At 42.8% G+C, this 15,117-nt stretch overlaps 1 protein-coding gene across 1 annotated transcript in view; it reads right to left on the bottom strand.

The window, feature by feature from the left end:
- The window catches only part of afdna (afadin, adherens junction formation factor a), a 51,030-nt gene extending 41,168 nt beyond the window's left edge, over nucleotides 1-9,862 (bottom strand). Inside the window, exon 1 of the mRNA XM_068753410.1 lies at nucleotides 9,648-9,862. Within this exon, the coding sequence (XP_068609511.1) occupies nucleotides 9,648-9,749 (102 nt within the window). The 5' untranslated portion in view covers nucleotides 9,750-9,862. The remainder of the gene's footprint in view (nucleotides 1-9,647) is intronic.
- Nucleotides 9,863-15,117: the final 5,255 nt, after the last annotated feature.

The raw sequence follows: 15,117 nt of genomic DNA, 5'->3' as shown, positions 1-15,117 counted from the left end.
AAAGCAATACCCCCTAAACCACCAGGACGAACACTGGGAGGCCACCGGAGCCTTTTGTCTGAAACGAATGAAGATACGACCAGCACAGATTTCCTGTGTGGCTGCAAAGAAAAGCCTCTTTGTTTCAGGTGAGTTTCTGCTCCGGTATTGAGACGTCAAGCCACCCCACCCCCCCATGCACTCAGCACCCCCATCCCCCCCCCACCCCACCCCACGCCAGCCGTCCTGACGGAGTGACGCATTATCGGAAGGCATGGTATAAATCGCCTGGAACTAGTGATGACACCCAGCCACCAATCAGAGCTGCTCACGGCCCACAGCATCTCCATGGGCAACCAACAAGGATCAAGGCTGATGTGCTCGAGTCCAACCCCTAAAACACACCCAGACACAAAAATAAAGCTTCAGATGGAACCGTGTCCACCTTCCAGTTGTGACTGGATCCACACAGACAAAACCAAGTTAACAAGTGGAGGCCCAGGCTGCTGACCACAACAGAAAAGCCACTGTTCTCAAAAGAACATCACTTGTTCCGATTAAAGTTAAGGTACAAAACCAGTTGACCCTGCTACTCAAACGTCGATATACAGTAAAACATACAAGACAGGAAGCCACTGAAGAAGTTAAGCTTGCTTTTTTCTGCGGTTGTAAATACAGGGACCAATATTTAAAAATTACCATTTATATCTGTATCAGTCTGATTCCAGAGGAAATGCTGCAAAAAAAGTGGAAGCAATTTCTTTTGTTCCGTTTAATGATAATTTTCACTCTAAGGAAATATGAAAGGCAAGAGATAATAAAGGCTTCACAAGGAAGGTCACACTTGCTTCTGGGAATGCGAGTGCAAAAGAGTGTGTGTGTGTGTCATTTCTCAAGGTCCCAACGTGCAGAGAATAGAGAGGGACTTTTAAGAAAGCAATTTGCTCAAATACTAATATTAAAGACACACACACATAAACACTCATGATGAGGCAGAGAATTATGCAGGTCAGCCCACATCTTTTTCTCTCAGACTTGAAGGGCCATTGGTTTAAAAAAAAAATCATTAATTAAATGGGACAGAGTAAATAAATATCACTCTGACCAAAATATTAAAACAGTGCCCTGAAAATATTTTAATAAGTCTCTTTTTTTGATTCCTAACTCTGGACCCAACCCAAGTCCCACAATGTAATTACCCGTTTCATAATGTTGCTTTTAGAGCCCTATTCGCCAGGGAACTTAATAATCTGGGGGTCCCATTTGTGTGTAGCCCTTCATGAATCTGCCATGACAACAATCTGCAAAAATCAGAGGTCATCTGATAATAGTGGAAGCCACTCTTCTGTGATGGTATTTGTTGAAGGTTGCAGTGGAAATTGTCTGTGAAAGCCTTGATAGTAGATTTGGAATATCTAGCAGGAGTTCTTTTAGCTTCATGAATTGACGACAAATTTAGAGAGGGTACGAATCTGCACATTTGAATCAGGGGTGGGAAAACGGACAATGCACGAGAGGAAACTCATAAACCATGTGGTATGTATTGTCCCTTACTCCCATTTCCAGACTTCGTGTACCTCATCAAATGTCAGACTCACATTATGCAAACATAGCATTAGAATGATATAACGCGCTAGATGGCTACGCTGCTCGAATAAATTACTTTACGGGACTCTTCCTTCATAGACATAGTGTTGTTAATGCAGCATGAGTCAAAGACAGCAGGAGGTTGGAGAGGAATCCTCACAATTCAGAGGCTTTGTCAAGACTGGCTTTAGCCTACATGGTATTTCAAAATGAAGAAAGGCTATTGCAGCTCAGACCATGGATCATGTATATTAAACAGATTCTGATGTTTGTTTGTTTGTCATATTACGCACTCCTGTCTGAGATGAAACAAACTTCTGGCAAAACAGTCTGAAATCAAAATCAACTCATTCAATCAGAACTTATGATCTTCAAATGGACACACCATATAGTAGCCTCTACAGACAAACAGCTGACTCTCCAATGTACATTAGCATCGAATGCAACCCAACACTGACAAGCCAAGACGCGCTACTATGGCAACGGCTTCACAGCAGAGTGTCAGGTTGACATGGCACTGGTATGCCGGCCATGCCCGGGTCTCCAATGTCAGGTGGACAAAGAACGATCAGAGGGAGAAACATTTTCTACTGCAGCGAAACTGGTCCGAGGCTAAGAAATAAGCCTCATTCTACCAAGATGAGGCCTTGTATCATTCATTCTAAATTACCTATATTCTCCTACACTTAAAAGCCTATATTTTTTCATTTAAAAAAAATTCAGTTGGACCAAGAACAAAGATCCAGACAAAAACTGTAAAAATATTTTCAAAAGTAGCTAGCAGCAAGTGAAGAACCAGTCATTACACCTGTCCATCTCATCATCAGGAAGAAAAGGTGTTTCTTCTTTTCCTTTTCCAAGCAGGTAAAAGACCTTTAGCGCCACAATATGCACCCCCCCCCCCCCCCCCCCCGCAAAAAATAAAAAAATAAATATGGTGCTGATGGGCAATAATGTCCTCACGGTTGGCAACACATGACCTCGGCATTTCTGTAATGAGATTATTGTCAGCCCAGCGTGTAAAGCAGAAAAAGTGCAGACACTTTCAGCAAGGTTTCTGGCAGCCAAAAAGCCTTGAAAAGTACCAATGAAAATTGCAGATATCCTTAAACTGATGCAACTGATGCCACAAGTATCCAAATTAATGGATGAAATCATCTGGCCTTGACCAAAAACCAGTCTCAGAGCAGCAGAAGCTCTGGTCTGACCTTAATTCCCACATCTGCAGGATTTACTGCACCCGGACATTCCAGCAGTCCGGCACAAATTTCCGTCAGTTGTCTGAATTGGTTGCTGAAAAGCGTTGTGCGGTGAACTGCCACCAGACAGATGATGTAATACATGGGCATCAAGCACTGCCTCCTGAGACAAACACATACGAAGTACAGTAGCTTGGACTGCAGCCTCTCCCTTTACACACACACACACACACACACAGGAATCAAAGTGCATATCAAGGCAAAACACACCGAGAAGAATGTTGTATTAACTTGCTTCCTCTTCCCTGATAGAGAGATACACCCACACCCTCAACTCCCAGATACGCAGCGCACAAACATACCCATGCATACACACACTTAGTCTCGGCTTGCATCAATGATGTTAGCCCCGGTCACACATCACCAGTCCCGCGTGTTTGTGTGCAGAAATCTGTCGGAGTCTGTTGACGCCATTCTCGTGTTCTGGGTAGCACAGCTGAGATGGAAAAAACATGAACGGGTGGAACTGCACGCAGGGAGGTCCCTGGCCCACTGAGCTCTCCCACGCTATAGTGATATATTCATTGGTGCAAATTCTCCATCAGGCCTCACCTAGCAGGTGTGGTTGGAACAGAGACTGGAGTCCAGCTTTTAATAAACAACAGATGAGAGGAGTGGACAGAGGACACCCAACCATGCAGGCCTCACTGACAGAGCTGGAATGTAACGTTTTTGGCTGCTCATATCTTCCTGACAATAGAAGTAGATTTTTTTCATCCAGATTGTGGTTGCAGGCCTCCATTCACCTCTGTCAGTCTGCACGTAAAATGCTAATACCAATAGCGTTTGTCTTTGTTTTCCTATCTTGTGGGAAATGACTTAAGCATTGATCTGCAGCAAAGCACCATGGGAGATGTTGGTGAGCACTGCTAAAACACTTCCAGTCATTGGTTCCTGGTTGGGGTCTGATCCCGTCGGGTTAAGGGGGGGGTCACGCACTGTGTGATTGGCCCGCTGCGAGGCCAGTGGGCTCTGACTGACAGGTGGGAGATCATATCGGGCTGCCTGAGAGGCAACACAAACCAATAGAGGCCAGGGGAAAAGGAAAGGGGGCAAGGCAAGGGAGGAGGTAAGCAGGGCCTCTGAGGGATTAACGCAGTCTGACAGGCTGGCTGGGACAAACACACACACACACACACACACACACAAGCACAGACACACACACAGCTTTTCAGGCGGGCTGCTTTGCTGAGCACACACAATACACCGCTTGTTTTAGAACAAGAGGAAAGAGAGAGTAGATAGATAAGAGAGGCCAAATCGCAGAGAAGGAATGTGATAGAGGGCAAGAGCAAAGAGTGGAGGATCATGAACCACAGGTGCTTCCACAGGCCTGCACAAAAACTCCCACTGAGGACTTAAAGTAAAATTCCACGATCTATCCATTTCTCTTATGGTTTCAAAAGAGTCGGGGCTGCAACCAAATATCGCTCAGAGCCGTCGGCGACAATTCATGTTTAGACAGCTATCCCACGGCACTCTACAGAGCATGGAGTTTGTAAATTCCCCAACTTCCACAGAAAGTCTATCGAGTTACCTGACCTCCTCCGTCCGACATCCACCGCTCAAAACTCCATTTACATTCCAGGCATTCCAGTACCGGCAGGAGCCCAAAAAACTTGTACATTTCACTATCAGAAACGCTCTCTCACACACACACACACACACACACACACACACCATATGCTCATGGGATAGGGTTAGGTTAAAGAGCATGTTGAAAAGAATTTACTAAGATATGAACACACCAGTACACTCGGACAATATCCATAAAATACTCGTGAACAAATCTTAGTCAACGGTTTAGCCCAAAATCCAAATGAAGCCTGAATCCTGCCTTTCTTTTCTGTTGAAGAATAGTGCTGATAAAAGTGATGATTAATATCCTAGCTGTCCGTTGTGACCCCGTCCTTCTTTTTTTAACGGCCAGCAGCGAATACTCCGAGGCCCTACTGCCTTAATTACAACAAAGACTAGATGTAGATGAGCTCACGCCCAACAGCGGAAACTGAATACTCCTTTTAAAAATGAGAATTTAAAAAAACCAAGAGCCACAACAGTGTCAGAGTGAAAGAATACGGCAACTTACACACAGCAAAATTACAGTATTTATATTAGTCAGAAACAGCTTTTCAAAAAACCTGAAATGAATGCGACTACATAGTGGTTGCAAATGGAAACGGGTTGCAAGTGTTCTTTTCTTATCACAGCCCCCTACGTTTCCGTGTATATCAGTATGTACTTGTCAGGCCTCATTCCAGTGTGTGTGTGTGTGTGTGTGTGTGTGTTGGGGGGGGGGGGGGGGGGGGGGGGTCGGGGAGATGGGCCATAACGCCACTGGACATGGCTGTTAAACTTGCGGTCGTGATCTTTTCCCCTGTATCCTAATGAATCCCTGTGGAGTGATTACTAACAGATGCATGCACACACACACACACACACACACACAAGTTCTCCATTAAATGTGGCACACATCATGTTTAGAACTTCATCTGGTTGTGCTGATAAGCAGACTTGGCAGAAATGTACAGAAGCAGAAGCTATACACTGGTGGACAAGGAGTAAGGACTAGCAAAAAGGAGGCTCGAGCTGCAAAGACGCATTTGAACTGTCTTCTAAAGAGCACCAAGTCGATCGCTGGTTGGGGAACCTAAGACCTTGGGCATTAGCACCTCTGGAGTGGGGCCAAACCTACGTTACGCATAGCCTGGGATGATCAAAAGGAACTATAATCACACACACAAATGCTGGCATGCATTTGGAGATTAGAAACATTATGAATAAATATTTAGATTTAGCCATAACTTTAGCAGAATCCTCCTCATTAGCACATTGCGACCACAGCACCTTCACTAAGATGCATAATCCAACCGGAATTAACGGACTTTGTTTCCAGATGGTATCCAACCTTCATGGGATGTGTCAACCGTTAACCACGACATTCTCCGGTTGGCAGGGTGTCAAACAAGTCTACGTGTGTGCGTGTGTGTGTGTGTGAGATCTCTCATGGCATTGTATTTGTAGCTGATGCCAGCAAATCTCTTAAACAGGCCTCCAGTTTGCCGCTGGCAAACATGGCGCTACTATCACTAGCTGCTAAGAGAACAGGTACACACGCCGATGGTGACCTTTCTAGTCAGTCACACAATGTTCTTTTCCCCTCAGCGGTGATAGCGTCCATTTTTGGAGTTACTGACTTCCTTGAACATTTTAGCCTACCATGATGATGCAATGTCCTTTGACGAGAGAGAGCTCACTGCTATTCCCATTTTCCGATAATCACTTAATTTGAACATGTCCACTTAGCCTTAAATGCCATACATTATGTACTTACACAATATATCTCCTTTAAAATTATACCGGTAGTTGCCTCGTGTCAAAAATAATACCAGCCATAAAATATGTCGGTTCATCCAAAAAATGGTGCAAGCACTCCAGATGGCTTTGACGTTGCAGAGCTCAAATGTATCGTTCACCTATCGATTGTCCTGAATTTTTCATGTATGCCTGAATATAACATCACAGTAACAAATTGAAAAAAATCCCCCAAAAAAAAAGAACGTGTTTGTGCACAATGTCAACGGTTGCTATAGCTTTCAGTAATTTCACACGCTGCTGGACTCTGGAAATAACCGTTACAATAATAAAAAAAATCAAATCTGATCAAACATCACCCTGAAGCCAACCCAATCATTCCTACTAGACCACAGGAAACACACTATCTCCTCTCAACACACACTTCCCACCAACTTCCCGCTTCCTGTCCAACAGGAAAAAGTAGGGAGTGGTGACTGATGTCACCGAGTGTGCTTACATGCCACATTCAGGTCCCATAGGAAAGACAGTGGATAGGAGCTTCCTGTCTTCAAATTGTACGACGACTTGAGATGGCCAGTGCTAAACGTTGTCAAAGAAGCACACCCTCCCACATCCAGTGATCTAGTCCATTAAAGTAAGTTCAGCTCTTTGTTGAACACACTGCATTGGGATTGAAGTCATGAACAGAGCATGCACATCATGTGAAAAACAAACGATGAAGATGGTAAACAAGTTGGGATGCACTTCCTATTTTAGAAGCAGTTTGCACTAGCATTTCTTCCAAACTGGGTTTTCTGGCTCGAAGATGAATCCTTGTTTTTTGGATATCCATTGTCGCCCCATGTTACTGACCTCATCAGTGCTACACTGCTACACTTCCCTACCATTTGTGTCTGCTGTGTTAGTGGCTCTCATAGTACTGTCTGACAGGCAGTTGAGCAGTAGTGGAGATTGTCCACTCGCTTTATAAAACCGGCAATAAGCAAATGCTATTAATCCACAGCAAGCCAAATGAGGATTTCACTTTCCATGTTCCGTTTGGTTTGACTGACAATTTCGTGTGAGGACATGTCTTAAACTGTTGTTACAATCTGATAGCTGCTTCAGTTGCAGTCTTTGCCCCACGCTCATGCAAAATACAGTCGCTCACATATTTAGCATGAATCAAACATAAGCTTCAAGTCAAATTCTCCAGTTCAGGGGTCTCCACAGTAAGTTAGGAGGGTCCTGTAACAGCTCACTGTTTGCAGGTCGCTTTTGCTGTTGGATGCTGAATGTATTGTCACTAACAGCACAACAAGAAAAGCTACCACCAGCAATACCACAGGCCTAGCAAATCGCCCATTCTGAGCAGGCGTGTATCCAACATTAGTGCGTAAAAAAATATATACATACGTCTTATATAATCTGTTAAATAATCTTATTCTCTGTTTCAGAGCGGTGTGAACGTAAATTGTTTGTTCAGACAACAAAGATAAAACCAGTACAACTGCTGTGCTACATCCTTTGAATTTAATGTTTATTGAATTAAGCAAAACATAAGGCACACAGTACCTGTTATGTTGCGTTAAAGTCAGTCCCACAATAAGCCCCACAGCCAAGCTGACTCAGTTTGGGTTGCAAGATTAAAATGTTTTAAAACCGTTGCTCCAGACTAATCAGCCGAACCACGGCTAATCTAATCATACAAATGATCTCACTCCTCTCGGAGGCAGTTTGATCTGAAATCCGCAAATTAAACACAGCCGAACATCGGATATGCTGATGGTAAATAAAATCTCAATCAAAATGTCAATAACAGCACCCCACTGTGAATTCTTTTTTTTTTTTTAATGCAACAAATTTCATGCACGGCTACACTCAGGAGCGGACTAGACAGTGTGATGGCCACTTGTGCAGCTTGGGGGCTCTACGGGGGGGGGGGGGGGCATGCATCTGCTTCCATTTAATCATGTCTTACTGGACTAAACCGAGCAGTCTTCTGCAGCAATGCTGAAGCAACGCTGCTTGTAGACTGGGCGAATTTCAGGGCTGGGTTAATCTTTCCTCATAGAATGAAAAGGATGCGTGTGAAGTGAACAAACCCTGACCAGCGTCAATGCTGATAAATTAATCGGCTCAAAACAAGGAGTGGGGACCCTGTGACCCCGCGACCCCAATAGTCTTATCCAAGGAGAAGTGGGGGGTGGGCTACCCGCCTAAAAACAGCGCAAATGGACAATCACAGCAAAAGAAAAAAATAATCAAAACTAATTGGCCATGAGTTGAACCCGTTAGGGGGTGAGTTTTATGCGTATGGACAGACTCCTTAATTACTAGAAAGATCACTCAGCTAGCTGTTAGCTCTGGTAGCCATCGGGTGAAACACCCTTATCCTGTCATGCCGTTTAGTAAACAACAACAACAGTCCAGACGGCCGATTTGATTACAGCATTGCTCCTCAATATGTTTACAGGGTTAAAGTATTGCTAGCCAAGCAAGCGGCTTGTAGCAAGCTAGCGCCCGTGAGGAGGACAATGCAAGGCGACATGACATGTGTTTGACAGGGAGGCTGAGACGATCAGCAATCTACTTGCACGAAGCATTCGCACTCATGTTGTTGCTAATACTGTTTTAAACTTTAATCTGTTTGTTCTGCGCATCAAACACAACATCAGCGTGCAAAAGGGGTTTTCAGCCATTGCAGGCACTGCTGCGAGACCGCTTCACGGCCAATGCGCACAGTAAACACCGACATAACTACAATCAAAACGACGTTAAATAGGAAGGATGTGTGCGAATAGATAGCCTTTCCCAGTCTCTTCAATTTACCATTATGTCAGATCAGGTTTGCGCTACAGGTAATGTGCACGCTAACTAGCAAGCTAGCGCCGATACGTGCCGTGCCCTCCTGCAGACAACAAGCCAAACTTAATTCAAAAATCTGGCAATTCAGTGCCTCCTTTCTTTTTAGATAAACACACATTACTTAAGACGAACCCCCAGAAGTTTAATAAAACACTAATACTTGCTTGACGTTCGGCATAGCTTTCGTTCAAAACTGATTCGGTAAACTGTGGACTTTTGGGATTATTTCTCTGTAGCTAGCTAAATTCTGTACCGTATATATGGAATGCTGTAAACGATAGCTAATAGCTAGCTAACGCAATGCTTGTGTAAATTGTTCATAAACGATTGAATTTAACTAGAACGCTGAGCCTGTTTGTTCATTAATGTTTAATTCGATCAGTTTATTCGCCATTAAGACTCATCATTTAGTATCGGGTGCGTATTTATCGACGTAGTAAATCGCGAGATTTTTCAGGGGAGTTCGGTATTCAGTCCCTCCCTGGTATGTTCGGGGACTTCCCGTATTTTACTACGCTCCCCACACAACAGCTTGGCTTTCTGCGTATGCGAGTCAAGTGTCCAGCCCGCGATAGCTTCCCGGTCTCCCATTCACTCCGGAGCGGCCTGCGAATCCGCGGCCTCTCCTGCTACTCCGGAGTCGCCTCATAGCGTTACCTCTGTGGGGCGGCTGATTTCGAACAGGTCGAGCCGGTTGGCGTTCCAGTGGTTGATGATGTCGGCCAGTTTCCTCCTCTCCTCCTCTCTGCTCCCCGACATGGTGAACAAGCCTAACCGACCTTCTCCGTCCCGTCTGCGGCGTGGAGTAAAACCTCCAGCGGCGTTAGTCCACCGGAGAGGAAAGACGAAAGTCGCAGATCTTTTCTTTAATCTTTTCTGCCTCTCCGCTCGACCGACCTGCCCGTCTGATCTGTTTCTGCTTCGCGTTCACGGCGCGCCTGTGCGCGCTCCCGAGGCACTCTGGTTAATTGTCTGTGCACGCGCAAAACTCTTTAAAGTCCAAAGAATGTAAATAATGACGTTGCTACTCGAAATCCGCTTTGGTAAAGAGAGTGAGAATTTCAATAAGATTTAATATAATATTTTATATAATTAACCAAATGTTTAAAAAGAAATTCAAGGAGAAATGGGATTAACATTTGATTGTATTGATTGTGTGATTAACTGATCATTACATAATGGGTACATGAATTCATTACAAGGTACAGATTTTTATTATTTTAAATCTTCAAACTTTCATATAATTTTAGGGCAAAATGCCAGAATTTGTCTTGTATCAAGAACAAATATGCTACATTTGTTGTTGTCATTATACGTAGTATTAAAGGACTATTAAAGCATGTGTGTGTGTTTTTATATGTTTGTGTGTAAATTAGCTTCAGAGTAATTCATCTGGTATACATAAATGCCAGCTCTCTATTAATGCGCTTCTGTTGATGACTCTGAAAGGTCGCGAAATATCAGGCAGACGGATGTGAAATGTTAGAGTTATAGTAGTGATCACATCTACAGAAATAGCTGCGCTACAGCAGCGAGGGAGTCACAGTGGCTTCCTACCTGCTGTCTCAGACGATGTGGGGAACAGTAGTCCTTACGTCTTATAAACATATTAGTCACCGGTGCTGAATTTGAGGGTGTGTGAATGTTGCACTGACATCATGTGTGAGTAATGAATGAAAAATAGGTTTTTATCTGAGTAGCTGACGTAACTTTTCACAGGGAATTATAGAAATATTGTATGTAAACAGCACATGCATTTGAATTCACTTTAAAAAGAATTGCTGGATTAACAGTGACAAAGTTATCTTGTACAATTTCAGGGTTTTAGTTATGTAAAACAGATTACAAATATTTATATTTTAGTATTATAGTATGATTTATACTGGGCGTGCAGAGGGTTTGCATTGATATAATCACATTTCCTACACATTACACTGTCAAAACATCCGGTTACGTGGCTGCATTTGATAATAGGGGACAATATAAAAGTGGGGAAGGAACAACAATTATCTGTTTAAATTAAATAACATTAAATTGAATGAAATCTATCTAAAAGGTAACAGACCAAAAAAACATGCCGGTAAATCATTCCCTATTTGGTTGAGATAATAAAAACTGGCTCCATCTGACAATAAAATGCCATTTTAACATGAGTAGCAAAAAGCTAGTAGCATAATTCACCATGAAGCATTCAATCTCAAATCTTTTATTGAATCAATGTTTATGCAAATCAGAATTTAACTGTGGGCTCCATCCGTACTTGTCATTCCAGTATTTTCCCATCATATTTGTACGGTTTGAGACGATGTGTAATGTTCTGCTGCACTCTTCTGAACTCAGCAGCAGAAGCGAGAAAACCACAACAGGAAACCAGCTTCACCAGATAGCAATGCCACTTCCTGCATCTGCGATATTATCGCTGTTTCAGTCACCACACACTCTTACACATCACAGACTCATGTCACCCGGATTGTTACAAATCTGTCCGACACGACATCATTAAAGCAGCTGCCAGATTATTCTCTTTAATGGCCGCTGAAGGAGTCCGTGTTTCCGATCAGCAGCCAGTGAAATCATATGCTTCCACCATTTGCTTCAATAAATTTCCCTCAGTTGGGGGATGCGTCACATGCTGGTGTGTTCGACCAAATAGTTTGTCTCACGCTTTGACTTCAAGCAAGCTTCCCTTATCTGCTCGTTTTTAAAATAAATGGTGATAACGCGAAACAAGCGCAGAGTGCTTTTCTCTTTATCTTTAGCTACACTGACACTTTAAAGCCGATCGCTAAATCTCTCTGGCTGGGAAAAGCACACATTTTTAGAAAGAACCTGATGCGAACCAAATGTAAAGGCAGTGCAATAAGAGCTGATATCAGTCGCAAAACATTGGATAAACTGCCAGAAGAGGCGACTCAGCCCACTCGGTGTTTGAAAACACAGATAGCCACTGAACAAAATGGTACGGAGCCTCAGTTTAAGTACGAGACACATGGAATAAAGCATTACAACTCGAAAAGGGGAAGGTGATTGAAGATGAAAGTCATCAAAATAGTTTGCTGGGTCGACGACATCGTTTGCTTATAGATAGGCCTTTTTCGTTCTTTCATGAGAGTGTTTGACAATAATGAATGACAATAAACATTTCTTGATTCTTGATTCTTATTTTAGGCATTTGTTCCAAATGTTTTTCTCTTGTGAAATAGCCGAGAGGAGTCAGACCTTGCACGGTAGCTTTCAATTTCAATCGTGTGTTCCTGTTCTCAGGCCGCTTATCATGATTATGTAATGCAGTGTCCTCTGAAGGATATTGAATCTGTCGTTGTCACGGTGGACGGCTGCCGTGTTCATCACGAAACACGGAGGAAGAAACCGAGAACCGAGATGTGGCGGTGAACAGCAATCAACAAGAACAACGTTGGAATTCAGATGTAAAAAAAATTGATTGAGCGGTTTAAGGAAGAGAAAAGGCTATGAAAAGCTCATCTTGTAGAAATCATAGGAAAAAGGAGAATGTGACCTTATTTGAGGTTTTTATGGCGATTGCTTCACGATATCAGAATGTCCATTTAACAACAGCAACCTTGATATCATCTTTATGCCACTGATTTCCAAGCGAAGCAGCACTATCTTCAACAAAAGAGATTTAGGTACCTCAGATTATCATCAGTGAAACATTTTTTGCATGGGAGAAAACACATTCTGAATTTAAAGAGAATCTTATCCTCCCAGAGACACCTGTAAAATCCTAAAGTAGCCACAGGGATAAATGAAACTGCACTAGGAGCTGATAAAGAGAGAAAGTCAGTCACGCAAAAACACATCAGCCCGAATGGAGAGTAGGCCTCTGGAAATACTCCTCATTTACAAGTAAAGGATGCTAACAATACAACGTATATTTTATATTAAATATAGGTGATATAACTGCTGTCTCTGAGTACATAAAGGAAGGAATCTTTTCAGAATGTTTTTGTTCCATGTTTATTTTAACGCAAAATTCTCAGGGCAAAAAAAAAATACAAAAGCATTATCAGTAAATCAACGAGTCAGCGGACATTATTATTTATGTTCTCATCACTGCAATAATTTGCAACAAACTCCAAATGCAAACTCAAAGACTTTCCGCCGTGTGCAATCCCTTCATATGCAAAGAAACAAAGTCACGTGATCACCCATGCAGGAAATGGCTCTCTCTCTGCGTGGCACCGTGATTCAGCGTGTTATCTACAAACGCACCTTCCTTTTTTTTCCTGTTCTGTTCTTGCCATCTGTTGCTTATATTCCAAGAGAAACATGTATTTTTCTCCCACTCAGTGCAACAGGAAACATCTGGCACTGTGTGAAAGGAGGCCGTACAGGATGGGTGGAGAAGTGCTGTGTGAATTTAAAGGTGTGAACCAATGGCTGTGTGCTCTTTCAACAGAAATGTGAATATCTGCACCAGATTTAATCCCTGTAATACCTCTAAAATGGATCTTTTCTTTAAGAAGCGACGCTGCGTGTTTCGTCTGTGCCAATCTGATAAGGAAGACATCCGGCTGTGCAGTCTAAGCACCAATTTGAGGATTTGCTTATCATATGTATGATGGCGAGACAGGCAACCCGCCTTTCTGATGGATGACGTCTTTTGCCAGATGTCAGGAAGGCGCCGGTAGCTCACCAACTAGCTGTGTGAGTCATTATGAAGTAACCGGGCTTCCAGCCACCAACCTGCTATCTAATGATCACCTTAGAGACAGAGACCTATTGGCTCTGACCTTTTTTTTTTCTTTATATGTCACGTATCGAACTGTGGCGCTATCACTTTTTTGCACACATTCAGAAAGTTGATAGTTGTGATTTTACTCCAGCCTTATGCCATTACCATTACCACCCACCTCTGTTACCTATGGAGGCAGATCTTACAGGTTTCCTGTCTATCAGACACACACTGGGACCTACATAGAGAATATGTCATTTTACCTGTGGTTCAGGGTTTGCTTGCACTGTAGTTCCTTCTCAGTTTAAACAAAAGTTTCAAACAAGTTTGATCCTCCATCATATTACACAAACAGTTTGTCTTCCTGTGTTGCTAGGCGGCTCGACCCACAGCCCGGCTGCCTATTGTCCCTGCATGTTCTCGGTTTCCTTTTCCCTCTCGTTACTGTTAATGCAATGCTACCAAGTCTGGCCCAGAAACATGCATATGACCACGTGGACACAAGTGACCAGTTTGGCTTTCATTTAGCAACACACAATTTAAAGGACATTTTGACATTTTTGAGCATTGATAATACAGTGGCCGGGATGTGCAAACGACATTTACAAGTCCTGATCTTGGCACCATTCGGCAAGGCCAGACTAGCCGTATTCTCCTGTTTCTAATTGCTACTTTAAATTAATCTAGAATAAACTGAGAACATCCAACAAGCAAGCAAGAGTGCAAATAAATGTGCTGCTCAAAAAAGTCAAATCAAATCTTTAATAATGTACTTTAATCTATTGAATGATAACAAATGAAATGAATTTATTTGAAGTTCTATTCTGTTCTACAGCAAAACAATCCACCAAGATATAATACATTTCTGTACCACACACACACACACACGCGCATGCCAAGCATGCTAGACTCTAGGAGTGGAGATTATATAAAAATAGAGCGGGAGGGTGGTTGGAAGTGAGGAGGTGACAAACCCAAAGAGGCTGAGTCTTCCAGATGTTTGGGAAGCTCGAGGGGCAGAGCAGCCGTAGAAAAGCATCTGCAGGAGCAACACATTGCCGTCACACTCAACATGGTTCCTTAGAACTGCTGCAGGGCTGTTTGGAATTGATGCATGTAAATATCATAATTGGGCTGATGCGATCCAGTCTGAAAGAGAAACGTGATCATGATGGCTGGTTATTCAGCACGAACACAACTTTTAGCTTCTGTGTTTTATTTATAAAATATCTGCCATGCAATAAAAAGTAATTACTGTTTTCGGCATATTCAATTTAAAAATGTCTATTATTTGATATTTTTACAGCCTCAAGTCAAATTTCAGTCTCAGCTAATATTCAGTAGTTTAATGAAGCCTTTTTATTTTGCAGCGATTAAAATTCAAAGAGGATCAAACTGCGATCCAAACTCTTTACTAAAGTGAACCGGAAT

This window comes from Brachionichthys hirsutus, chromosome 20 (genome assembly GCF_040956055.1).
Source record: "Brachionichthys hirsutus isolate HB-005 chromosome 20, CSIRO-AGI_Bhir_v1, whole genome shotgun sequence".
Lineage (NCBI taxonomy): Eukaryota > Metazoa > Chordata > Actinopteri > Lophiiformes > Brachionichthyidae > Brachionichthys > Brachionichthys hirsutus.
The sequence above is the reverse complement of the archived record's forward strand: the minus strand, read 5'-3'. Positions and strand labels throughout refer to the sequence as shown.